The sequence below is a fragment of the Hypomesus transpacificus genome, chromosome 7 (assembly GCF_021917145.1).
Source record: "Hypomesus transpacificus isolate Combined female chromosome 7, fHypTra1, whole genome shotgun sequence".
Classification (NCBI taxonomy): domain Eukaryota; kingdom Metazoa; phylum Chordata; class Actinopteri; order Osmeriformes; family Osmeridae; genus Hypomesus; species Hypomesus transpacificus.
The window spans coordinates 240,703-266,780 of record NC_061066.1 but is presented as its reverse complement, the minus strand read 5'-3'; the positions used below and the strand labels follow the sequence as shown (position 1 = coordinate 266,780).

The window sequence follows — 26,078 nt, the reverse complement described above, 5'->3', positions numbered from 1 at the left end:
GTTATTATGCAGGAAGTGTGTTCTCTGAAACAAAGTACTCAAACACATCCAACCCATTTATACTAGCACACACAAACCTTTTTAACTTCTCAAACTGTAGTCGGAAATGACAATCTGCTGAACAATTTATTTTACTGACAGCACAACACTTGATAATTCAATTAATAACTAAAAGTGCTTTTCCTAAAACGGTAAACATTATATACACACACATTACATATTAAACAACATGAGTTGCATAAAGCAGCATATCCAAGACAGGGTTAGAATCAGAGCCAGAGTTCCAGAATAGTCCTCTGTGACAAGGACACATTCAAAAGGTGAAGCTTCTCTTTGGCCAGGAACTAGTTTGGCAAAAGAATGTGAAGCCTGATGCTTAACAAACAAGACAGTTGGACCATTGAAATCTTAAAAACTAAATTAAAGTTAAAATTAAATGGCAATGAAATATTCAAGCGGAGGTTAGTGGTTGAAAGCATCTGTGCTAACTGGTCCTGCAGACTAGGGTACAGCTCAGCCCTTGGAGCCAGGTTTGAGGGTGCTGAAGGGTTTGGAGTTCCTCAGCGAGCCTGAGATCTCCTGTAGGAAGGCCGTGATGTGAGAGTCTTTCTCGGACTTCCTGCCATCGAAGATGACCACCAGGGTGAAGTGGGGTTCAGGCCTGGTCAGGTAGTAGGTGCTCTGGACCTTGTCGTCGTAGAAGTGAACCACCTTGTCCAGTGTGTTGAGCTCGCCGGCGCGGTCGCCCATCATCATGATGACGTTGGGCCAGTGGGTGAGAGGCCGCTCCCCAGAGGGCAGAGACACCACGGCGGGGAACTGCTCCACCCCCTTGGGCGCCTCGCGGTACGAGTGTGGGTGGTGGTAGCCGTGACCCTGGAAGCTGTCCGAGCCGCGGTTGTCGAACACCAACGACACGTTGTTGGCGTCGTGCTTGCGGATGAAGGAGCAGATCTTGCCGTGGTAGTCGGGGGTGGTGCGGGCGGTGGCTGCCCTCATGTCGGCAGGGGCTGCCTGGCGGCTCAGCGCCTCGTGGAAGTAGAAGCTGAACTTGGCCAACAGAGCCACCTGCAGACGCTGCAGCCACAGGTACAGGTGGGGTGGCTGCACGGCCTTCTGAGACTGGCCCCCAAACAGATGCTTGCGGGTCTCTTTCTGGCGCTGGAAGAGCTGCCCCCAGGCAGTCAGCTTGGTGCTGGCCCCGTGCAGGCTGAGTAAGGCAGGCAGAAAGTGCCACTCGGACACCTGGGCCTGGCAGCGCAGTAGCTGGGTCACCACATCTACCTCCGTCTGGAAGCCCCCCTCTAAGCGACCCAGGATCGGGTGGTGGAATCTGGGAGGAGGGGGGGGTCATTATAGAATACAGTAAGAGAAAGACGACAGGTATTTGCTAGGAAGAGATGGTGTCAGGCAGCTAAATAACTGAACCCCCTCCTTCTCCTCCACACACACACACACACACACACACACACCTGGAACTGTACTTCTGCAGTACCACCTCCAGGGCTGTAACAAGCTCCTCTGAGTTAATGTTCTTCTGGCTGCCCAGCGAGTGCATCTTCTCATACAGGTCTGCCATCTCCATGCGTGCCTGAGCAAAGTGGCACAGCTGCTCTGACAGGTGTGATGGCAGGTCTTCTAAGTAGGGGGCTATACCAGGCTGGGCGTGGCGCCCTGTGGTCACCACCTTCCTCAGCTCGTTGTAGAGAGACGTGTAGATTGTACGGATGGAGTCTTTACGACTGAAAAACGACTGCCCGCCTGCATGGAAAAAGACCCCCCCCCACCCAATAGATTTAGACCAAACTCACAATGTAGAGAAAAAGGTCTTAGAGATCACCAAAAATTCTCGCAATGTGTAAATGGAGAACACTGTGTGCCATTGGATCTTCTGTTTAGGGTTGTAACGCCATCTGCTGTTTAAGATCGCAACACATGGGCTACATTTGAAACAAAACGTCTGTTAAGTCATTATGAACTAGAAGGTTATGATCGAGTGCAAATGATCATGATCGAACAGGGCACTTTGTACAGTTCAGGTTTAGTGTCCCTGGGACTGTCAAACCTTTAAAAGCCTTAGTACGTCTAAAAAAATTTAAACCTACCCAGCTTTTGTCCGAGGAATGTCATGTTGTGGTAGGCCTTCTCCGCCACAGCCAAGTGGGCGAGGGCTGCGAGCAGAGCTGCCCAGATAGCCCCTGCACTCTTACTGTTGTCCTTCTCCTTCTCCACGTAGTCCTTAGCACGGTCAAAGGAGAACATGCCAAGCTGCGTGAAGAAACTTTCCAGAATCGCCCGTTCGCGCGGCACCGGCTGCAACTCCTCCTCTCGCGGCGCATCAGTCATGGTTCAGGATGAGCAGATTTACAGTCAGCCCAGAATCAATGTTGACAATTTGGGAGCTAGCTAGCCAACCGGCTACCTACACTAAGGTTGGCTAGCTTAACAAGTTCTAGCAGGAGAGGCCGATGACCGATGCTTTTTAGGGAAACCAGCATCGTTGGCACCATCATTTCAGTCTAAACGTAATGACAATATATAATGATATAACCTGTAAGAAGAATATGATAATGCAGGAGGTTAACGCTCACGGACATGATTATTTAGGGATGATTTACGCGTAGCTATGTAGCTCTCAAGCCCTTGCACCTGCCATGTTGCTACTCTTGGCAACACTACGGAAAGTCTGAGGTACATAATACTGTAGTACAACTACGCTTATTTTACTTATAGCGCCCTCGTGAGGATAACATACGAAGCAGCTTTGCTCCCATGGTTTGCTCTATGAATACACATGTTCTCAACACCGATGTTACTATTATTATTACAACACTAATTACATTTAAAGGTTTCCTAGGATTACTTACCAACTTAAGGAGAATCTTTATCAAATTAAGATGTGCCATTGCAACGCCTTGTGATGCAAAAGCCATGTTGGGCAGTGGGGACCAAACGATCTTTCCACCAAAAAGTTCCTCTGTAAGTATATGGTTCGCACACTAAATACATAAAACAAAACTCTTGCCGTCCTTTACGACACATTTGATCAGATGAGCCATTTTCTTGTCTAAAACAGTTTTATCGCACTAAATCCAATTTAGTATCTAGAAACTAACAAGAAGTTTTGAACACTTATGTCCTGGTAAACGTGTACATTCCAAGAAACGACAAAGTTCAAACCGACTGATAGATGCTGATAAATCAATTACTGTTAATTATTTGTTTAAACAAGATGATTCACTACATGAGCAACCAATCGTTTCCAAATAAAGCATAATCATACTGCAAAAATCTACAAGACACGGGTCACATATATGCACAATAAGTAACTCTAGGTGGCTGTCTATTTATAGTTTTCGAATAGCAAACATTTCAGGGACTGTTAATTTTATCATAGGCGATCTGGAGAGGAGAGGCCCTTAGGAGGAGCGGGCGTGACTGAAACACTATCGCCCTCAAGTGGAAGAAATGAGAAACACTCATCTGTCGGCTGTTGTTGCGGCAGCTTCCGCTATTCTTAAAGGGACAGGTTGATGATAGATAGCTTAGCTTGCTAGCAACCAAGCTACCAAAATGTCAAGCTATGCCAGAGTAATTCATTATGCGACTAGTGTATTATGTAGCAACAAAGGATCCATGGTCCTCCTACAGTTGCACCGAAAGGTGCTACAGCGTTTCGACATTACCGAGGACGACTTTTGGTACATCGTGAAGAAGTGCCCTCGATTCCTGGTGGTTAGGAACATAGAGCAGACAGACGAATGGGGGACGGACTGCACGATTGTCGCAAAAACGTCTCTGAGACTTTGCAGAAATTATACTAAACAAGAATGCCCAAATTGCCCAGAACTTCACCTGTGCAAATATTTTGTTTATGGGAACTGCAGATACGGGAAAGGCAGGTAAGGGTACTGCCCTCAATACAACCTGGAAGTTATAAATTGGCCAAAGCAAGTCCGTCTACTGAACGGCCCACGCCCCCTTCCACGGTGTTGTTGTTTGGTCAGTTGGTAGCCCAGTATCGATGAATGTATTCGTTTAACCTACCAGATTACCTTCCTTTTATTATCACCAGATAGTAAATTTGGTTGACCCATGCAAATGGCATGACATTTTGTAATCCTAACTAGACATCCAGCACATGCACAGCACATTCACAGGCCCCTCGTTCACGTTCACACTTCTGTCTGCGGTCATTGTGTTCCCCCCTGTTCTCTCACCAGGAAGCCTTGTAAGTTCTCTCATGACGTGCGTTCGGAGCATAACTACCCCCTGCTGAGAGAGTGCACCCTGCACGAGCTGCACGAAGAAGAACTTTTCCTGCTACTACTGCAAAATGACCCCACCCTGTTGCCTGAGGTAACACTCAAGTTCAAAACACTGTTTCTGACTCCCATTATTCCCTACCAAAGTCCTAACATGGTCCTGTACCAGTAAATGTTTCTCTCAGACAGTAAGAGCCCTAGCAGGAAGTAGCAAGGCCAATTTTGTTTTGTTGACTACAAATGCTTTGGTTGTCTCTTTTGTTCTTTGAATCTATTCAGTTTGACCTCCTTTGTAAATGTGGGACATTTCTGCATTGCAGGTGCTTCAGCTGTTGTGTGTCGCTCTTCTCTGCAAGTTTAGCAGTATTCGGGTGTACACTTTGTTTAGAAACTCGACTCTCATGCTCTCTCTAGTGCTCTCTCTCCCTCTGTCTCTCGAGGCTAGGGCAGGAATAGCCTATTTCCTCTTGTGTGCAGGATTTCTTGAGATGTTAAAAGTTAGGTTCAGTTCCAGTAAGAAGGGAAGCCTGCATACTGATTGGATGGCACCTCTGAAAATGAGGACCAGCTTCATTCACATGCAACAAAATGGAGATGTGGAAACTTCCATCATAATGTATTGTCAGACAAGTCTAAAACAATAACTCGCACGGGGTACAAAGTTTAAAATGGGGGAAAAAAAGTAAAATCCCCAAAATGCTTCTGTCCTAAGCCCAGTATGGGTGAAGATCAGCCATTCAGTTCCTCTGGTCGCTGGGAGGAAGAAGACAAACCACTTTGGACCTAAGGAAATGTTTGTTATAAAAAAAAAAAGAAAAAAAAAGAAAAGAAACAAAAGCGAAATAACAAATCCAAATAAAAACAAAACAACAAAAATATTAAAACGTACTCTGTTGATGAGATTTTTTCCTGAGGAATTTCCGTTTCCAGAGAGGTAAAGTAGAATGCTTTGGTGTGTAAGGTTTGATTTTTTTTGTCTCTTTACAAAAGCCTCCTAAAGGCACCTAAGTGGCCTATGGTTGACTGTGTGTGTGTGTGTGTGTGTGTGTGTGTGTATAGATGCGTTGCCATGGGGATGTTGACTGACACTGCCCTGTGCTCTGTCCTGTCAGGTGTGCTCTCACTACAACAAGGGGTCTGGGCCGCATGGTGCCTGCACCTTCAGAGGCAGCTGCACTAAGGTGCACATGTGTATGCACTTTGTGCAAGGCGACTGCATGTTTGGGCACAAGTGTAAACGCCAACACGTCATCGACCAACATGGCCGCCGCATGCTGGAAGAAAGGGGCCTCAGTGGTGACATTGTCCACGACCTGCCCTTCATCTACCAGAACATCTACCAACTCACTACACCTGCACCCCAGGTCCCAAGAGGTATGTTGTTTACTTTGTGCATACGGCGTTAAGTGTTTCGAAGTGTCCTCTAATGTTTAAGATATCTCTTTGAATTCGTAATCAAATGTATGTAATGGGTGTATTTCAATAGAACTGTGTTTATTTCTGTCTATGACAGAGCATATAGCTGAGATCCCCAGACCTGTAATTCGAACAGGAGAGGAGAAGACTGAAATCTGCCTTCACTTCATTCGTAGAAACTGCCGGTTTCAGGGTGAACTCACCTTTTCCTCTCTCTCCTTCCATCGATGTAGTGTTTGTTTGTGTGTGTGTGTGTGCATGCACATGCATGTATGTGTATTAAAGGAGTTTGTAATGTGTTATTTTCCCCCAGACCAGTGTATCCGCGTGCACTTCAACCTGCCTTATAAGTGGGAGGTGTTCGACGGTACTTGTTGGAGGGACCTGAGACGCATGGAGGACATCGAGAGAGCCTACTGTGACCCCCGCAACACTCACAGGTCAGAGGTCAACTCCCTCCACTAGGAATGTCAACTGTTTACCCTCTGTTGAAATGTGACCTTACTGCTAATGTTACGTTATTTGTTTCTGCAGTCTGGGTTCTCGGCCAGTGGACTTCCTGAGCATGACGAGGGAGTCGGAACCTGTGCGGCGTCAATCTACGGTTTCCACGGTGATGAAGCCGGCACACTACATACTTACCACGGAGTGGCGGTGGTACTACAAGGGTGACCATGAAAACTGGATTGAGTATGGACAACCTGTAAGTTCTCCAACCTTCTCAGAGAGTTTGCTTTTGTCTTTGAGTGGTGTTACACAGTAAAATACTGAGCTATAGTTGCAGGTTTGACATGTTATACATGAACACATTATTATTATTAATAGTTAATGTTGGATTGTGGTCAGGACGATAAGCAGCGCGTGACATCAGTCTCGTCCCGGGATCTGGAAGAGGCTTACCTGGCAGACAGCTTGGCCGAGGTCACTGTCATGAAAGGCCATCGACAGTACTATCTTAGTTTCCAAGGTAATGATACACTCCTCAACCACAAGTGAATAAGTGTACAGTTATGTAAATAAACAGACAAAGCATAATTTAAATATATATGATCTCAGCTATGTTTATAGATCAAACCTGACAGAGGCTGATCTCTAAACCCCTCCCTCCCTCTCTTGTCCTCGTCCTTGCAGACATGTACCAGAGAAACCCCAAACACAACACCAAGAGGAGGGTTCGCCGCCGCCCTCGCTTCGTCTCTGTCACCGAGGTGGAGAACAAGACGGCACGGTAGAGGGAGGGCAAGCACGATGGATGGACAAAAAAGGGGAAGAATAGATAGATCTGTTAGTGGATTAATGAATGACTGCCTTCACTTTGGCTGCTGAATATGGATGAGTTGGTGAGAGTGACAGTCACCCCACTAACTGTCTATTCACCCAAATCTGAATCTGAATATGCAGTCACTCACACAACTGTGCCAATTGACTTTACCAGCTTTGTTGAGATCAGATTGTCTGTTCAGGAGGCAACCTATACCATTCGAAGAGTCAGCGACATGTGTTTAGTTCCGTCAAAATATACAATGGGTAGCTGTAATCTGTAGATTTGTGGTGCAGCATTAATTTATATTAAGATAAAGATCTATGATTCGCTTCGAGGATACTGTCTGTGTGTGTATAATGAGGATACCTGAATAAAATGTAAAATACATCTCAGTTGTTCTGATGTTGTATTGTCTGGTTGATACTGTGGGCACTCAAACTTGGTTGTTTTTCTCGTAATGTTTGAATTGAATATTTTAAATAAGCATATGTGTTCAGCGTTTGCTCAAAAAACACATTATGTGCAGTTATCTGGATGCTAGGTTCCTAACCAATTGTCTGTTATCTGGGTGGCACTAATTTTGAAATAGGGGCGGGGCAGAAAACGTTTTGCTGCAAATTCGTCCAACGTTTTGTATTTGCCCGGTTTCCCTATGAAAAACCGGTATGGCTGTTTAGTTAATATTGAGATCCATGACGTGCAATGTACTGAACAGAATCAAACGTTACTCGAACGATTACTTGACATTTTCCTGTTCAAGGATTTGTGTGTAGTGGGTGTTGATGAGCCTCGATTCATGGAATTTTCACCACTAGTTCTTTCTGGGGTTGCGCTCCATCAATGACGTTACAGCGTAACAATGTGTAGGAACAGTGCGGCGTGCATGGACGCCATACATCAGCTGAAATGAGATCCCCTTCGTTAAATAGGCTACCGATGACAATTCCTCTGAATTTATTATAAAGCAGAATTTGATTCCCAGCTGCGGTATCATAATTTGGGTTCTTTCGGCATGGAACGCGAGCGCGCCTCGCGCGGCAACGTGAAGCTGGGAGAGGTGTGACGCGTCCTTACCGCCGCATCTCCAGGATGGCAGGTAGGCTCTATTATATCAAATATATCATGTAAAATAGGAATATGAAAGATTTTAAACGGTAACTAATCATTCAAAACGAATCTGCCATATGTAGGGTCACTTGGTATGTATCCTGTCTTTAATGTCGTTATTTGTGTAGCCTCATTTATGGTTTTTGCTCTATAGTCTGGTCATATGTTCTCATATGCACGCTATGAACTGCTCGCGCTTGCCGCCCTTTTCATCCTTAATACCATAATGTAGATACAACCAAATCATTTTCAAGCACTCTTAAAATGTTCGTACGCTTCGGATCAATTTATGTTAAGTAACCTATGCTACAGGAATCTTCTGAAATTGAAATTGTGTCATGACCGATATTGTATTGCCAACATTGAAGCAATTAACCTACGTATCGTTATTTCATAGTTTTTATATCCCAAAACGTCTAGCACACATCCGCTTTATTCCCAGAATGTGATGGTGAGAAATGTTGGCAGATATAGGCTATTCCCAGTAATGGGGTCAGTCAGCCAGCCGTCAATGTAAGACGCAGCCAGCGGTGAGACTAGATGGACGTTAGCGGCCTTTCTGCTTCAGTAGTGTAAAAATAAACTGGACGTTTGTAGCCTATCCACAATGCTCTTATTCTTAAACAGGGCCGTCTAACCGACCAAGATCAGGAAGTTATGGGTGCAAACCGGTGGCCCACTGAAGAGAAGAAGGATGGTGTCCCGTGAATGTAAAGGCCTAATGTGACTCGCATGCCATGGAGACTCTGAAACCGGCAAGCGCGGGATCAAGGATGTACCAAAAAACCTCTACGTGCCTGCGCACTACTGTGCTTCTTCTTGCTGCAAGCATGTTGGTTTCCATGGCGACTTCCAGCACACCTGTTGCAGGTAAGTGACGTAGATTAGATCGTTTCTACAGGGTCACTGACATACAGGGGAGCTAGTCTGCCAGGTATCTTGAATTTGGACCTGGTTAAGGCACTTTCATACCCATACATCCACTTCCTGTTTCTGTCTGTCCCCTTTGATAGGTACAGTAGCAGTCTGTTCTTTTTTCACTCCTCCATTCTTCACTCCTCTGTCTCTGACTCAGGAGCTGTCAGGGGCAGATGGAGAGAGAATCTCCACACAGTCATTCCTTATTCAGACTGAGTCTCCTTCACACACCTACACACATTATGTGCACACACACACACACACACACGCACACAAACACACACACACACACATGGGGAGCCATGGCTATTGAGTGTTAGAGGCCAAAGCTGGTTCTGGGGATGCATCTCAGATTTGATCATTGTGATCAAATGTTGTCATCAACCTTGGCATTTACTGAATGTGCTGTGTGCTCTGTCTTAGAAGGCCAATCTCAAGTCTGATCTCTCGCTCTTTATCTGTCTCTCACTCCAAATCTGTTCCTCCTCTACATCATTATATGCCTTTTGCCCCTTCCCTTTCACTATCTCTTTCCCACTTACTCTCTCTGTGTCAGTGTAATGAATATATGTGTGTGTGTGTGTGCATGTGTGTGTACCGATCCTGTGTGCTGTTGGCTGGAGTGCCTCAGAGCCTTGTCTCTGGCATACCAATGAGCCCGCCGCTACAAAGCACGTGACGCTGCCGCAAAGCACCGCGTCACCACGGCAACGGCAAAGAGCGCACAATGATGAAAGAGTCGAGGCTAGGAAAAGGATGATGCCGTGTGCTGTAATTTACTGTAGGCTACGGCCTGTGACCGAGAAAGGGGGGTGAATGGAAGGGTGGGGGCGGAGAGAGAGAACAAATTGATGGATGGATAAAGAAATAAGTATTTGAAAAATGGTAGAGGGTGTACTCTGTGTAATCTGTTATAGTCAAGTTACCCCCTCTGGAGTACATCTGTAATTAAACATTGACGTATCCGGTATAAGCTTGGCAGTGCGTGTGTTAAGACAAAAACACAACCTACAGCATGTAATAATGTTGATTTCAGACATGAAGAATACATTACAGTAGCTGCATTGTTGCCAGATGCATTAAAAAGTGCATCCATGTCATGAATTTGTAAGTAGACTGCTTTTGAAACAGATGCTCCTTTTTAGAAATGTAAATGTCTTTCATGTATGATGTTTTTGGTCCTCTCTGCTAAAGGTGTAGAATTGAGTAACAAACATGTTATTGGGAAAAATATTTGGCATGTCTGTGATCACTCTTGTGTGCTCATTGTTCTGCCTACGGAGATCAGCCTCATCTACATTACATTTACATTTAGTCATTTAGCAGACGCTCTTATCCAGAGCGACTTACAGTTACATTCCCCAAGGCAAGTCGGGTGAAGTTCCTTGCCCAAGGACACAACAACATTTTTCACAGCCAGGAATCGAACCAACAACCGTCTGATTAATAGCCCGACTCCCTAACCGCTCAGCCATCTCCCCCTCCCCCATCTAGGTCTCTCTATAGTCAGCAGGGGTGCAGCAGAGCCTGCAGCTTTCATTACTGTACATACACACCACACACCCACACCCACGGACCCTATGGATCTGTCTGCTCTCTCCGCAGGTGGGGTGGGCACCAACAGGACGGCACAGCCCTCATCACATCTACCTTCTTCTCGACGTCCACGAGCTGGCCGCCCTGAAGAGACCGGGTACCATGGTAACGACGGTGTAGGGTCAGCAGACGAGTCGGACTCAGGTGCTCAGGGCATCCACCTCCTCTTGAGACCCCCTGACCTTCTGTCCCCCAGCCACCCCCCTCCCCTTCCCCCGTACGCCCAGCCCACCCTCACGCCTCCCCCGCCATGGGACCACTCCCCCTCCCTGGAGGAGTCCTGGGGTTCTGGGGACTACCTGGAAACCCTGTCCTTCATGGTCCCCGACGGAGAGGAGCCGGCTCTGGCCACGCCCCTACCCAGCCACACGTATGACCCCGACGACAAGGATTCTTACGACATCTCCTTTCCTTCTCGACCCACCCTCCCGCTCTCCTCGCTCTTCCCATCCTCCTCCGTCCCCACAACCCCCCTGAAGGGCGGTTTCCCCACCCGCCCGGCCCAGCCCGACCCGTCCTGGGATGAAGAGGACTATGACCTGGAGGACATGCTGCCCCTGGAACCCACAGAGCTGCTGTTGCCTGACATGAACAGTCTGGAGTACTACACCAACCTCCTGGCCCGCGAGAGAGAGGAGGAGAGGCACAGAGAGCTGGAACGAGAGAGAGAAAGACACAGAGGCAGAGGTAGAGAACCTATGCCTCCAGACTTGGACACTGTCAACCAGACCACCTCTAAACCTGCCATCAGGCCCACTGCCACTACCACACACACACACTCTCATACCCACACACACGGCCATCCCTCTCCATCCTCCCCTGGCTCCCATCCCACTCCAGGCCAGGAGCCCAAGCAGCCCCCAGTCCCCTCAGTAGGGCCCACCCCTCCTCTGGACCTCTCTCCCACCCCCTTTCGGGGGCCAGGTATCCCCACTCCTCCTGATAGGTCTGCCACTAAAGGGCCTGCCCAGCCCTCTGCCCCAAGGCCCAGAGACCATCCATCTACCCCGGGAAAACACACCCCACGTCCCCCCTCCAACACCACCAGTAAGGCCCCCCCACGGCCCCCCACTTGGCCTGATGCCCCGGGGAGACCGCCAGGCCGGGACTTTGGGGAGAGAGGAGCCATCACGGTCAAGACCCCGCCTGTAACCAGGGCTCCCAGCACCCGGCCCACGACCACCAAGGCAACAACTACCACAACTGTTTCCACCACAACTCTAAGTGTGACCAGGACCCCGGCAGTGTCCACCCCTCGAGTGGTGCTGACCCCTCCTGGAAGACAGTACCTGTGCAATGTCACCAAGCCAGAGATGTACCTGGTCAGAGTGGGTAAGATGGTGCCACAAGATCTCACCTTACCAAATCTTTTCTTTGTACTTTAATATATAGTCTTTCAGTTTTCACGATTCATTATCTCATTCAAATTTAAGATAGACAAAATCTAAAAGTAGCATCTTAGCATGGAAGTTGTTACAGAACTCCGTTTTTACCCAGAGTACTTCTTCTGGAGGATCCTTTTTTTTCTGCTTGGACCTGTACATCTTATATTCTTGCAATCGATTTAAAGTCTGGGTCAACACAAGTAAAGTTGTTGATAAACCTAATCATTCTTTCTTGTAGTCATGCCCAAAGGCTCCACTGTAGGGTTTGGCCAGGTGAGAGACATCTTAAAGAGAGAGTTCAACCGCTCAGTGGAGCTACAGGTACACACTCCTCAACAATACACAGCCCTTCACATGGTCAGCATGCTGACCTCTTAATAGGGCTCAAAGACAACCACTCTACCTCCACCTCTCCTTCTCTTCTCTCCACCAGTTCCTGAGAACTCAGTCCAGTTTTGCCTTTCGTGCCGTGGCGGGGCCTATCATTTTCACCGCCATGTCCGTCATCAACGCTCTGCGCCAATCATCTCGCAGCTCCTCCCCCATTCCTGCAATTTCTCCCCTTTACACTGTACCAGACTACAAATACCAGATCCACTCAGGTAGGAAACACCTGTGTGTGTTTGTGTCCAGTTAAATCATATGTAGCTGTCCATGCCATAATGTAATGAGTGTGTGTGTCTGTGTTTGGTTGGATGTTGCAGTGCTGCAGTTTGTGCCCAGCCACGTGGATGTGCGTGTGTGCAACTTCAGTGAGCGTGTGGAGAGAGGACTCCTGATGGCCTACACAGAGACACGGAGGCGCTCACATGAGCTGGGCAACGTCATCGTGCAGGTGAACACACGGTGTACCAATGCTTCCTACGCATCGCCCGTATCATAGACCTGTCACAGGATCTGACGCATGCCTGTTTGTGTGTGTGTGTGTGTGTGTGTGCGCTACAGCTCCTTAACATCACCATGGGAATGGTCAAGCCAGTGGGTGAGCAGAAGGTTCCAGTGGACATCACCTTTACTATGCGCGACGGGCGGGGCTACCTGCTGGGGTCGGAGGTCAGTGACCATTTGAGGAAGCTCAGCATGGTGGAGTTCAGCTTCTACCTGGGTTTCCCGGCGCTGCAGATTGCTGAACGTAAGCCGCACCCCCCCTCAAAATGAACGCACGCTGAAACAGACAGTAATTACCCGGTGAAGTGTGTCACTTAAGTCTGTCTCACTCTCTTCTTCTCCGACTGTGTGTGTGTGTGTCTGTCTGTCTGTAGCATTCCACTACCCAGAGCTAAACATCTCTCACCATCTACGCTCCACCTGGGTTCGCACAGGTGAGACCTCCTCCTCCACCCTTTGGCTGCAGCCCAGAAGGAGTGGGCGGGAGGGGAAGCTGAAGGGTTTTTATGTGCGTTTATTTTAGTGCTACTGGGCGTGCAGGAGCAGATGGTTACCGAGAAGAGCTTCAAAGCTCGTGTGGAGAGACGACTGGCGCTGCTGCTGGAGGAAGGGCTGGGGGAGGGGATTAGACGGCGCTGGAAGAGAGCTACGGCAGTGGGCAACAACAGCATACAGGTCGACACACACACGCGCACACACGTGGCCTCACTCTCACACACACTGCAGGAATACGCTTGTATTACATCCCTTACAGATCTGATGCACTTTTGTTCGTCGCTTTGGATTAAAAGCATCTGCTGAAGGAGTGGGATGGCAGCGCTCATCGTGCTGTGATGTGGTCCCCAGGTGGTGCGCGTGGCCCGGCTGTCTGGGCAGGAGCGCCCCCTGGAGGTGTTGTACTTTGTGGAGGGGCCTGGGGGAGAGAGGCTGCCTGCTGATGTCACAGCTGCCACCCTGAACCGCCTCGACCTCCAGAGAGCTGCCATCGTACTGGGCCACCGTGTCCAGAGACCCCTTGCCCAGCGTGAGTGTGTGTGCTGGATAAGGATTGTGTGTGTGGGAGGGTGTTTAACGTCATGTGACGGTCACGTGACGTATGCGATGAATATGAGCAGGAAATGAACATATTTGTGTTTAGGTCATTTATAATCCATATTTAGTGTATTTCTGCTCAAGTGATTTACTGCTTTGAAGTGAATTGCTCCTAATCCTGATGTGTGTGTGTGGGTGTGTTGCAGCTGTGGAGACCATCACCGTGCCGCCCTCTGAGACCCAGAGCAGCAGTGTCTGGCTGATCGTGGGGGTGGTGGTGCCTGTGCTGCTGGCCATCTTCATCATCATCATCCTCTACTGGAAGCTGTGTGGCTCAGAGAAGCTAGAGTTCCAGCCTGACGCCATAAACACCATCCAGCAAAGACAAAAGGTCAGGGGGAACTGAGACACACACACAAACACACACACACACTGTCACATTTAGTCATTTAGCAGACGCGTTTATCCAGTGCGACTTACAGTAAGTACAGGGATATTCCCCCCGAGGCAAGTAGGATGAAGTGCCTTGCCCAAGGACACAACGTCATTGGGCATGGCCGGGAATCAAACTGGCAACCTTCAGATTACTAGCCCGCTTCCCTAACCGCTCAGCTACCTGACACACAGTGATGTACAAACATACGGACACATGTACATGTCATTGATGCTTGGGTCTCTCTCCAGCTCCAGGCTCCCAGTGTAAAAGGCTTTGACTTTGCCAAGCTGCATCTGGGCCAGCACAGTAAGGATGACATAATGGTCATCCAGGAGCCGGGAGCCCTCCCGGCACCCATCAAAGAGGTCACACCCTCTGAGGGCGGGGACTTGAACACGCCCAAATCCAAGGGCTCCTCCACCAAGGCGGGCCGCCACAGTCGTCGTAGAGGGAGGTTAGTCAGACACCCTCAAGGTACACACACTCACACACATTTACACAAGCAAGCATACCTATGTCTGTTCTTGTCTTTGATTGGTCAGGCTCTCGCCATCAGATGGAGATTCGTTAGGCAGTGACCAATCGAGTGGAAGGGAGTCGGCGGAGGAGAGTACAAGGCCTGTGGCCACACCAAGTGAAGCCAAACAACACAGGAAGACACCTAAAAATGGTATGAAACACTAGCCTCTGTCTTTGCAGTGACTCTGCTAAAATGCAAATGATAAGATTGCGGAAAGGTAGAGAGTCAGGTGAGAGAGTGTGTGTGTGTGTGTCTGCGTGAGAGAGAAAGGTGCGTGTGTCCATCCTTGAGTGGGCTGTCTGCTGACTCAGCAGGAGAACAGCTGATTAAAGGAGCTGCATCTAAGAGAGAACAGAGAGAGAGATGGAAGAGAGAGACTGCAGGATGGATTGGCAGAGGGAGACCACAACAGAGTAGAGGAGTGGGGGAGGTGGAGACACGGTTTCGAGTGGGAGAGACAGCATATGGAGACAAAGTCTATTCTCAGAAAAAACGTCTGTCAAATTTTGCCAAGCAATCAATTATTATTTATTTATTCTACTTTTTCTTCACTCTCCATCCATCGCTCTCTCTCTTCCCTCCTTTCTTTCTCTTTTACAGGGAGGAACAAAATGGGTAAGACATCATTCAACACAGTTTTAGCCAGCATGTGATTCCTGCCTTCTGGTTACTGTGATTTACCTTCCACCCCCGCCTCCACCTCCTCTCTCCCCCAGTCCCCCCCTCTGGCAGCGGGCCAGATGAGCTGCTCTCCTCCTCCTCCATCTTTGACCACGTGGACCGTCTGTCTCGCGGTTCGTCCGACGGCCACAAGCGCCAAGCCAACAAGGTCCAGCTCATCGCCATGCAGCCTCGGCCCAGCCCCCCGCAACACACACAGTCGCAAAGCCCCTCCCTCACAGAGCGAGTCAGCACAGAGGTGAGTATACACACACATACACACTGCCCTGAGTCACAGAGACACGCATACAGTATTCACATCATGATCTCTACTGTGTGTGTTTGTGTGTGTGTGTGCAGGTCGCCCTGAGGCACAAGTCTGAGATTGAACACCACAGGAACAAGCTGCGTCAGCGGGCTAAGAGGCGGGGCCAGTGTGAGTTCCCTTCTATGGACGACATCCTGGATGCCTTTGGGGACGGCGAGGAACATGGGGGGCCGGTGCAGCGTCTCTACAGCTCCGCCCACGACCACATGGACTGCATCCTGCAGGCCGACTCCCCCTCGCCGCCCACACCCTCCGACTCCAGGAGGAGGTGAGGAGTTGTCCCAGATCACATGGTCACTTTGAACCCCCACATCTCACCATCATCCTCCCAACCGTGACCCTTATTCACCACCCTATTGGGCCAGGCTTTTTGGTTTTTATGGTATATGTACAGTCAAAAAGATTATTATTGATATTATAGATATGACTGTGAGATCATAGACCTAGGATAGACTACAGCCCACTACTGCCCACTATGTAACCCACCCTTACCCGTGTTGCTCTGCTCTGCCAGGGGGAGGCGCTCTCCTCGAGGGCGAAGGAGCCAACGGGGGAACGGCAGTCTCCCTGACACAGACAGACTGACAGACAGAGACGGTCTGCTGTCTGACCACACCGCCACCTACAGGAAATACCCAGGACTTAACAATGTGGCCTACATGGTAAGACACACGCATGGGCAGCGGTCATGTCCCCAAAGACATACACACATACTAACTCCTTTTCTCTCATTCAGTCGGATCCAGACCTCCCCCCAGACCACGGAAGCCCCTCCCCTAACGATGAGGTGTTTGACTCTGCCCCCCCGCCCCCTCCCTACGTGCCGCCCCAGCCCTCCATCGAGGAGGCGCGGCAGCAGATGCACTCCCTATTGGACGACGCATTCGCCCTGGTGTCACCGTCCTCCCAGGGCAGTGCCGGGGTCACAGGGGTCAGCCCTGCCCTGCCAAGCCCCTCCCCTCAGAACCGCTCGGCACGACAGTGGGGCTCCTCCTCCTACCCAGCGGTCCCCACTCACAGCCCCTTCTCTGCGGTGAGACTGATGCTGGGGGACACTGTCAACCCAGTTGTTGTTGTCCCTCCATCCACACCACTATGAACATGCACAAGCGGAAAGATAGTATTCTTAAATCTCATTTAAATGCTTTAAAGGAGAGCGGAATACATTTTCATTATATTTATCTCTTTCTACACCATTTGTCCTTTCTTCTGGTCTTTTTGGACTGATCGGTTCCCTCTCTTTCCTTGTCTGTTCAGAGATATGCTGAGTTAGGGATGTCTCCATCGTCAGTCCAAGGCCTGTTGCATAGGTGAGGACCAACACAAGAACGTCATGCTGGGTGGATTTTCATTCGCTGTTTTGTAAAGTGCTCAAAGGAGCTTTTGTCAGATCTTCTTGTGCCATCTTATCCTGACCAGGTACATCTTGTGTGTGTGTGTTGCAGCCAGGGCCTAGGCTCCGGGGGGTACATTACTGCTGGAGAGCAACAACTGCCGCAGGAGTCGGTGTATTCCAACAGGGGGCAGTATGACGACCCCCCCTCCTCCTCCAGGCCACGTCCTGTAGGAGGCAGCACAGGTAAAGCACACTGCATGTGTGTGTGTGTGTACAGTATATGTTGCAGGATCTTATCAATGATTGTATTGATATATTGATCATGTATTGATGTGTGTGTCGCCCAGGAGCCCAGCTCCACCACCTGACGCAGGTGGGTCTGTCGAGCCGGATCAGTGCATATCCCGGGGTGGGCCGCAGCGTGTCTGGGCCCACGGGCTCCAGCTGGAACCAGCAACACTCAGACCAGGACCTCTCTAGACCAGGAGCCATCAGCAGGGAGAGTGTGAGTCCACCGCATGGAGCCTGGACACACCGTGTGGGGCCGCAAACATAGAGGCTGAAATGTGAACGGCTGAAGTTTGATGACAACCTTCCTGTCTTTCTTTCTTTCTCTCTGTCCAGGTGCTGTCGTTCCCTGAGTTCACTTCCTCCTCCGTGTTCCAGATGCCCAGTTCGTCGTTGCGGGACCCCTCAGCTCCTCCACTGCACCTAGCCCCGCCCACACCAGAGTACCCCCCTGACGACGCCTCCCCCTCAGCCCATAGCTCCGCCTCTCTCATCAAGGCCATCAGAGAGGAGCTCCGTAGACTTGCCCAGAAACAAGTAGTTGTCACCAGTTATCCCTAAGTTGGTCTGGGTCAATGGGAACCAGGACCTTTAGAACTGGTCAGAATCACAGCAACACCCAAACTGTCATGGTCAGTTGGACCAACAACAGGTCTGGACTGGTCTGAACCGCAATGCCCAATCTAGTCTGGACTCCAATCGGAACAAATCTTGATTGTCTCTGAAACAGACACCATTCCTCCTCTCTTAAGATGTGGTACTTAAACAGGGTTCTCTTCACTTTCAGCCACTGTTCTTCATTGCACACCTCAGTTTGTCACTGAACAGAGTTTGGTTTCTTCAGAATCATTCAAGTGCTTCCTGTGGGAGGGGCCAAACCTCCCCTCCTGACTTCCCATGGTGCTAAACGCCAGCCTCATGTCTCCTGTCATTAACCACGCATTGCCTTCAGCACATGGTCATCAGCCCTGTTGGTGAGGTCTTCATTCATCAGCCATATTGGTAAGGTCATGCACTGTCGAAAGAATATTTTGTCTTGGGCATGGGGGACTTGAATACAGTATACATACAGAGGGAAAAAAATATATAAGTATAAAATCTATATGAAAAGATATATAAATCCAATGAGCACAATATAAATGTGAATTACTAATGGAGTATTAAAATGTTACTTATTTTCCTTGCCATGAAAGTACACTTAAACTAACTTTATTTTTAACTTTATTTTGAACAAAAAAAACTGACCAAAATACTGTTTGGGCTTTATATGGTTGTATTCTTATAATTGTGTTTGCGCTCGCTCTTGCGTTGGAGCTGGCAATATAGTTTTGTCTCGCTTGGGGGACAATGCTTAGCATAGCTGCTTGCTCCTGTGTTTGTGTTAATGTTAACGAAGAAAAAGAGAAATTATAATATATATATAAATATATTGTCATTTAGAGTTCATCACTCTGACTCATGTAAAATACTCTACGTTCTTTGGGGTCAACTAGTTTAATCCACCACCATTGTGTAGCGTCTACCAATGACATCAGCGCTCCCTCCACATGAAGGCTGTCAGAGGCAAGTTCTGTAGAGGGTCAGGTTGAATATTAAGATTTCAAGATGGTTGTCAGCCACTGAGTGTTCTGCTGTCAGGAAGAGCTGCATAACCGAACAAGCTTTTCAATCGGTGCAAATACCTATGAATTTTGAATTTTCTTTCAAAATTGATGCATGTTGTTGTAGGCAAGGTGTGGCAACTTCCAAAACCTTGCCTCACTTGACAATTAGTGTTATTCTGTGGGGATTACACAGTTTTATGCTGCTTTCTATTCTCTTGAATAGCTTCCTCTCCTCATCCACTGAGAAGAGGAGACGAGGAAAAGAAGTCATTCAAACAAACAGGTTGTTGATTCTAAAATGTGCTTTGTCTCCATCTGCTGGCCACATGGATGGCTGCATGGCTGGTTGTCAGTATTGCTCATTGGCTGTTTTCACTGTTGTGTTATTGTAATGGCTTAGGTCTGGTGGTAAGTAATGTATGGGTTTGCGGAAGAGAGAGAAGATTTGCCCGTCCCTGCTCTTTGCTCTTTCTTCAGCATGTTGTCTCAGTTTGAGGCTTTAGCTAATAGTGATGTGCCAGTCAATGTTGTCTTAAGGCATGCTGCAAAAACACGTGTTTAAACAAAGTGAAGTGTCATGACACATTGGTAAAGAGTGAGCAAAGAGTTAGTAGTGTAACAGTGCCATTTAAACCTGATCCATCCAAGCACATATGAGTACATAGTGAATATCAAGCAGTAGAAAAGACATAACATACAGTAGGCTGTAAGGGTCATTGTTTCTCTTGTTTTTCATTCCCAAATGATATTTTTGAATCTAAATGAAAATGGATATTATAATATATAAATTTAAAATTAAAGTGGATCATACAATGTATTTAAGAAAACATAAATGACAATTTTATCTGTGTTTGCAAAATGGATGTTGGGTAAAAGATTCCTCCAGGAGAGAGGCCAACACACTCCAATCCTGAGCCAGAAGTCCTCATCTGATGGGATTATTACCTTCTTGATTGGACTCTGCACCTGTCAATCAGACATTAAACCATGCCAGTGGAGTCACAGGTGGGACTGTGCAGAATCACGTGGTGCTATTGCTATAATGGATCTCCTTTTCTTCTGTATGAAGGAGGCAGTGGACTATACAATGGCTGTTCTGTATTCAACAGCATCTCACACCCAACAGACACTGGGGCTCACCTACAGGACAAGCACACACACACACTGCCATCCATTGAAAATACACACCCTCCAGATAAACAGTATTTCCTGTTTGAAGAAGACAGGGTTTGCATTTTTCTTCAAACATTGGGCTTGAAGCAGCTGCAGGCCTCAGCATTTCCTGAATGTTTCATAGATCTCTGTTTTCTAGACATGCTTTCATAGTTCTGTGTTTTTTAGATCTGTGAGCCTCCCTGAGCAATTGGGATGTACAGCCTCTCAGTCCTATGCTGGTCTTAAACCAGGGTTTTCACAGATAACGTGTGTGTGTGTTTTCTCCTGTGATATCACCTTCCTATTAATATCCTGTTTCTCCAGAGGATAAATGTTATTGTTCACTTCTGAGAGAGGGCCAGTAGGCCCCACCCAGGGCTGTTTACAAGAGCAGCCACACAGGTGTGTTATTGACCCTCCCATTGTCTGACATAAACCTTCCTGACTACACCCACCTGTTTCCATCTCCCTGTCTTCCTCTTTCTTCTTCCCCTTCCTTCCCCACCCTCTATCTGTGAGCTGCATCCCTTTGGTATGTAGAATCTGGATGATGTTTAACAGACATTAAAGAATTGTGTTAAAACCCAAGACAGTGTCTAATAACTTGTAATTACATATCTAAATGTCTGATGTTAATGGTAAATGCATTTTGGGTTACAGCAACTGTGGAGTTGCTAATCGGTAAATTCTGCAGAGGTTTCGGTTACAGGACCGTGGCTCTATGACTGACTTTCGGCAGTAATGGGCTATGACCTTACTGTTTATTTTTGCTTTATCTCTCAATATAATGGTCAACCTAAGCCACACATTCCACTTTTCCCTCTGTTGAACCTTTGTATTCTGCTTCTCCGCCCTCACCAGCAATCAAATAATTAAAACCTCGCATTTTCTTCCGCAAACATAACAGACAATTGACATAGCCTACAGTTAAATTGAGCTGTTGCGGGGTGGTGTCAATGATACTCGAAGGTCAGCTAGTAGGTTTGTTGGAAGGTTGTTAGGCGGGTTTCTCGTATGACACTTGTGACGATGTCACTTCCTGATACACCTGTTTCAATGTGCCTGCGGAGCACTATTGAAGTGACTTCTGTACAACAACAATCCAGCCATGAATCACACAAAATAAAGATACAGAAAGAATGCATGCATATTGTCAACGACGGACATACCAACCAGTGAGAAAGAACATATTTCCACGGCAAGGTAAGAGTCATTTTGTGAAAGTATTCGGTTTTACTTAGTTGAGAAAAAACTTGCCGAATTATATGGGCTACCTTTGGGTCATGCGTGTGAACGAAGTCGAGAAGAACTATTTTTATGTTTAGTACTATAGAATGACTTTAACCATGCATATCTAAAGTTTAAAGTTACTCTGATATTACAAAGCGTTGTAAATTAGAGAACCAATCTGGTAATCTGTCGGGACTAGCGAGCCAACAGGTAGTCTACGGATAACCATCAATTACCATTCCAAAGTGGACGTCTGACGGAGAAACAAAAAATCCACATCATCATTATTTATGCAGTTAATTTATTTTATAATTCCAGAACTCACTTTGTATATCGTTTGTATATCCTCCCTAATTCATAATCAATACAAACTGCTGTTGCACTAGAGTTGTTATCATAATTAGGATGTGTTGGAACTTGCCATTAATGTTTTTTTCATTTGGATGTTGCAGTATGGGTAGCTTAAGCAGACGGTCCTCGAAGACTCAGCTGGTCAGTGCCATTGAGCTTCAGGATGTGGAAGTGGAGGATAACCCAACCTTCAAGCCCAACATCAAGGTCAATGGTAAGACGCTTTAAAAATCTTATTTGGTAAAAGAAGAAGTAAAGCAGGAAGTCTTCAAGTGTAGTATGTAGTATGCACTGTGTGTTCAGGTGGGGATACACTGGGCTGTCTTCTTGTGTTCCTCAGGACTCCAGACATACAGTGTGGAGGATGCAGTGGAGACCATAGGCTTTGGTCGCTTCCACGTTCTGCTGTTTCTCATCATGGGCAGTGCCACAGTGAGTGTGTCTATGTCTGTCAGTTTTTCATTTGTGAAAGACAGTGCATGCGCTTCACAAGTGTCTTAGATACATGGTGTGTGTGCTGTAGATACTGGAGGCTATGGAGATCATGTTGTTGGCTGTGGTGTCTCCTGAGATCCGCTGTGAGTGGCAACTGAAGGATTGGCAGGTGGCTCTGGTCTCCATGGTGAGAAAGTCTACCAATGAACATCAAGCTTAATGGATATGACATGATGCCTGCCTTACCTGTCACACCTCTAAATATATAATCCCTCCTCTCTCTCTCTCTCTCTCTCTCTCTCTCTCTCTCTCTCGCTCTCTGTCTCTCTCTCGCTCTCTGTCTTTCTCTTTCTCTCTTTTTCTATGTCTCTTTTTCTCTGTCAGATGGTGTTTCTAGGATTCATGGTGTGTGGTGTGCTTAGTGGATATGTGGCTGACCAATATGGACGCTGGAAGGTTGGTCTTTAATATGTCACAGTAGTTCATAGAGTAATGGCCAAGAGAGGGGAGGTATTTGAATGTATAAATTTCTCTGCGTTTGACACTGTCAGTAATGGGGGGGGGGGGGGGGGTTGTGTTCTGTGTAGGTGGTGTTTGGGGGCTTTGTGTGGAGTGCTTACTTCTCCCTACTCACCTCGTTCGCTCCCTCCTACGGCTGGTTCATCTTCCTGCGGGTCATGGTGGGCTGTGGTGTGGCTGGGGTCTCTCAGGGGTGAGACACACACGTACACACACACACACTCAACTAATACATTTATCTATACATACACAAACAAACAAACCACACATATGACTAAAATCAATCTCTTCATTTTAGGTTTGTCTTAAAAACAGAGTTCATTCCTGCCAAGTACAGATCCTCCCTGCTCCCACTGGCCACCGTGAGTCCTCATTGACCTGTCACCGACTCCGCCCTCCTCATCATTGTCATCGTTATTATCATGACAGTCACAGCTCTCGGCCTTTTGTTCACCCACAGATCTTCTGGATGTTAGGCTCCATGCTCATCATCTTCCTGGGGATGACTGTGGTCCCCACGCTGGGCTGGCGCTGGATGATCCGACTCTCTGTCACCCCCAGCGTCTTCCTCCTCCTTCTCTTCCGGGTGACCAGCCTCCCCACTCTCAGCTTTTTGAATACTGTGAACTCCCTATCAGCGGTTTCTTCGACTCGCTGTTGTCATATTGTTAAGTGTGGTGTTTTCCCCTCTCGGTGTGTAGTATATCCCGGAGTCTGCCCGCTACAACGTGTCCGCGGGGAACGTGAAGGCCGCTGTGGAGACCCTTCAGCGCATCGCCAAGATGAACCGATCCTCCTTACCACCGGGCGTGCTGGTGGAACCTCTGGTGGTGAGGAGAGAGAGGGGAGGACGGGGGGAGAGTCGCAGAGATACATAAAGGGAGAGGGGGGAAAGGGAGAGAGAGAGAGACAGGTGTTGGAATAACCCTGTGTTTTGCGTGTGTTTCAGAAAGAGAGGGGCAGTTGGCGCCTTCTGGTCAGCCCGATGTACAGGAGGACCTCACTGCTGCTCTGGTTCTCATGGTAACACCCTGCTCCTCCACCTTCCACTTCCTCCTCCAGGCAAACGGAATGTCACAACATGGTTCCACGCCTGACTCATGCTTGTTTTGGTCTTTGTGTGTGTCCATCCCCCCCCAGGTTTGTGGCGTCCTTCACTTACTACGGCTCGGTGCTGAGCAGCTCTGAGCTGCTGGAGAAGAACCTGCTGTGTGTAACAGACGCCTCAGCAGATCACCAGGTCAAGCACCGCCTGCAGGGGGAGCTGTGCTACTGCGTCTCTTTTGCCCAATCGGATTACGAGACCCTCCTCATCAGCTGCCTGGGCGAGATTGCTCGTGAGTGAGGGGAAATGGCAGGGCGCGTGTGTGTGTGTGTCGTGAGGGGACATTGCAGGGCGTGTGTGTGTGTGTCGTGAAGAGGAGCTGCACATCTGTATTTAGGTTTATTTGATTACATTTCTTATTTGTCTAATCTTTACTTCTAACCCTAACCCCTCTTTCCCTCTCTCTTCCTCCCCCTCTTCCCCTCCCTCTGTCCCTCCAGTCATCCCTCTGAACATCATGATGTTGCATCTGTTTGGGCGCAGGATCTGCATGGTGGTGCTGCTGCTGCTGGCGGCCATGCTCTTCATGCTAGTCAACGTCTGCACCACCATGTACGCCATTCACACTGGACACGCCCCCTTCGCTGAATCCATGTCGTCATCATTGTTATGGCATCCTTCCCAGTCTGTTCATTTGAGCCTTCTGGATCTGATTCTTTTCTCTCGTTTCTCTCCAGGGTTGGATTCACCGTTTTGTTGTTTTTGCTCAGGTCTCTTGTCTCTATGAATTTCAACGTGGTTTATATTTACACTGCCGAGGTGTGTGGGTTATTTTTGTATTTTCCTCTACTTGCCGTAATTCATCAAATATTGTGTCAGGAGTGTGTGTATGTATTTAATACACCCCTCCCTCCCTCCCCCCCCTCCCCCAGGTTTACCCCACAGCAGCTCGCTCTCTGGGGATGGGCTTCTGCACCTCTTTCAGTCGTATAGGTGGGATGATCGCCCCCTTCATCGCACAGGTATGTGGGCTGTGTGTGTCTGTTCTGGGGTGTGTTTAGTGAGATCATCACCAGGCTCTGTGTGGTTTGTGTCTTGTCATTTGGTCATCGTTAGAGTTGAGTACCAGTGTGTGTGCGTGTGTTTGTGTGTGTGTGTGTGTTGCAGGTACTGATGTCAGAGTCAGTGATGTTGGCCCTGTTACCTTTTGCTATTGCTTGTGTCCTGTGTGGCATTGGAGCATTTTTACTACCCATAGAGACTAAGGGAAGAGCACTTTTGGTGAGATGGTCACCCGCCCCACACTGTCTTAATCATTCTGTGGCTCATTTCTTGACTTAATCATTTTCTTTTCTTTTCTTTCACAGCAAGAATCCTGATTTTGAATAAAACTTTGTACATTTTATACACATAAAACTCTTAAAAAAAATGTGTGTCTTGATTAATTGGAGAATGAATGGGATACAATACCCTTAAAATGCAGTCTCACCTTTCACCACTGGGTGGAACCCTTTCATGTCAGGTACAGGGGGACAAGCTGCCGATGACATCACTAAAATCTATGGCTTAGTGTGAGCTTCAACTCATCCAGGCTGAGGGAGGGTGGTGGACATATTGTCTGGATGGGCTGATGTGATGTGTTGGCCCTGCCAGTGTGGATTATTGGGAGTTAGGTTGTGTATGTGTGTTACCTAAAGGGAAGGGTTATGTGTTTAGTAGAGAGGGTGGGATGAGATAAGTCTTAGCTGTTTGTAGTTGGTTAGTTTTACCATTTGCTCTCAAATCCCTTTTAACTTCTTTTTTGTACTGATAAACCTGTCCTGCCTATTTTACTCACTTTTACTCTGACTTGTGTCTGCCCTAACTGCAACTCTGTGTATGTTTTATGTAAGTTTTGAAACCTTCAACAACAAAATATAAAATCAAGACAAGAAAGGTCAACAGTTGTACAGTATGAACAGTCCATGTTCCTGCTCTGAGCAAGTTGTCTTTCACTCACGGTTCACCAGTATGATCTCTCTCCCTTTGATCCCTCTATAAGCTTGTTAGATCTCAGTCTGTCTCCTCAGGACTCAGATTAACTGTGTGTGTGTGCGCACTGGCGTTTGCGCCCATGGGAACATGCTGTGTGGGCGGGGTCAGGGCTTGGCTGTCCCTAACCCTGACCTTGGATAAGCAGTGTTGTGCATGTTTGGGTTAGACACGGCAGGAAACCAAGAAGGGGGGAGCAACACCACAGTGATGCAGAGCCCACCATGACAAAGAGACAGTGAAAGAGAGAGAGAGAGACAGTAGCTCAG

The 26,078-nt window shown here is 47.9% G+C and overlaps 4 protein-coding genes across 4 annotated transcripts; 3 read left to right on the top strand and 1 right to left on the bottom strand.

The window, feature by feature from the left end:
- Positions 1-112: 112 nt before the first annotated feature.
- kics2 (KICSTOR subunit 2) lies at positions 113-3,342 on the bottom strand. The gene is made up of 3 exons (XM_047022669.1): positions 2,106-3,342; positions 1,473-1,761; positions 113-1,333 (listed from the first exon to the last, which is right to left on the bottom strand). Exons 1-3 carry the CDS (start codon positions 2,344-2,346, stop codon positions 514-516), a joined length of 1,350 nt encoding a protein of 449 aa, XP_046878625.1. The 5' UTR covers positions 2,347-3,342; the 3' UTR covers positions 113-513.
- Positions 3,343-3,480: 138 nt separating this feature from the next.
- parp12b (poly (ADP-ribose) polymerase family, member 12b) lies at positions 3,481-7,332 on the top strand. Its single transcript, XM_047022670.1, has 8 exons — positions 3,481-3,902; positions 4,224-4,359; positions 5,378-5,639; positions 5,779-5,874; positions 5,995-6,121; positions 6,216-6,384; positions 6,528-6,648; positions 6,813-7,332. The coding sequence occupies exons 1-8, from the start codon at positions 3,574-3,576 to the stop codon at positions 6,911-6,913; spliced, it is 1,341 nt and encodes a 446-aa protein (XP_046878626.1). The 5' UTR covers positions 3,481-3,573; the 3' UTR covers positions 6,914-7,332.
- Positions 7,333-8,876: 1,544 nt separating this feature from the next.
- si:dkeyp-27e10.3 (UPF0606 protein KIAA1549) lies at positions 8,877-18,206 on the top strand. The gene is made up of 21 exons (XM_047022604.1): positions 8,877-8,922; positions 10,576-11,898; positions 12,190-12,272; positions 12,385-12,553; positions 12,656-12,786; positions 12,897-13,083; positions 13,214-13,273; positions 13,363-13,514; positions 13,686-13,863; positions 14,078-14,262; positions 14,556-14,761; positions 14,850-14,977; positions 15,428-15,442; positions 15,544-15,746; positions 15,848-16,083; positions 16,330-16,477; positions 16,552-16,848; positions 17,073-17,125; positions 17,261-17,394; positions 17,499-17,656; positions 17,776-18,206. The coding sequence occupies exons 1-21, from the start codon at positions 8,883-8,885 to the stop codon at positions 17,998-18,000; spliced, it is 4,311 nt and encodes a 1,436-aa protein (XP_046878560.1). The 5' UTR covers positions 8,877-8,882; the 3' UTR covers positions 18,001-18,206.
- A 2,923-nt stretch (positions 18,207-21,129) lies between these two features.
- On the top strand, positions 21,130-25,235 carry svopl (SVOP-like). Its single transcript, XM_047022606.1, has 16 exons — positions 21,130-21,401; positions 21,881-21,993; positions 22,120-22,211; positions 22,303-22,401; positions 22,599-22,670; positions 22,802-22,926; positions 23,032-23,095; positions 23,194-23,319; positions 23,435-23,563; positions 23,683-23,756; positions 23,874-24,070; positions 24,279-24,390; positions 24,516-24,597; positions 24,711-24,800; positions 24,946-25,059; positions 25,146-25,235. Exons 2-16 carry the CDS (start codon positions 21,882-21,884, stop codon positions 25,155-25,157), a joined length of 1,500 nt encoding a protein of 499 aa, XP_046878562.1. The 5' UTR covers positions 21,130-21,401; position 21,881; the 3' UTR covers positions 25,158-25,235.
- The last annotated feature ends 843 nt before the right edge of the window (positions 25,236-26,078 follow it).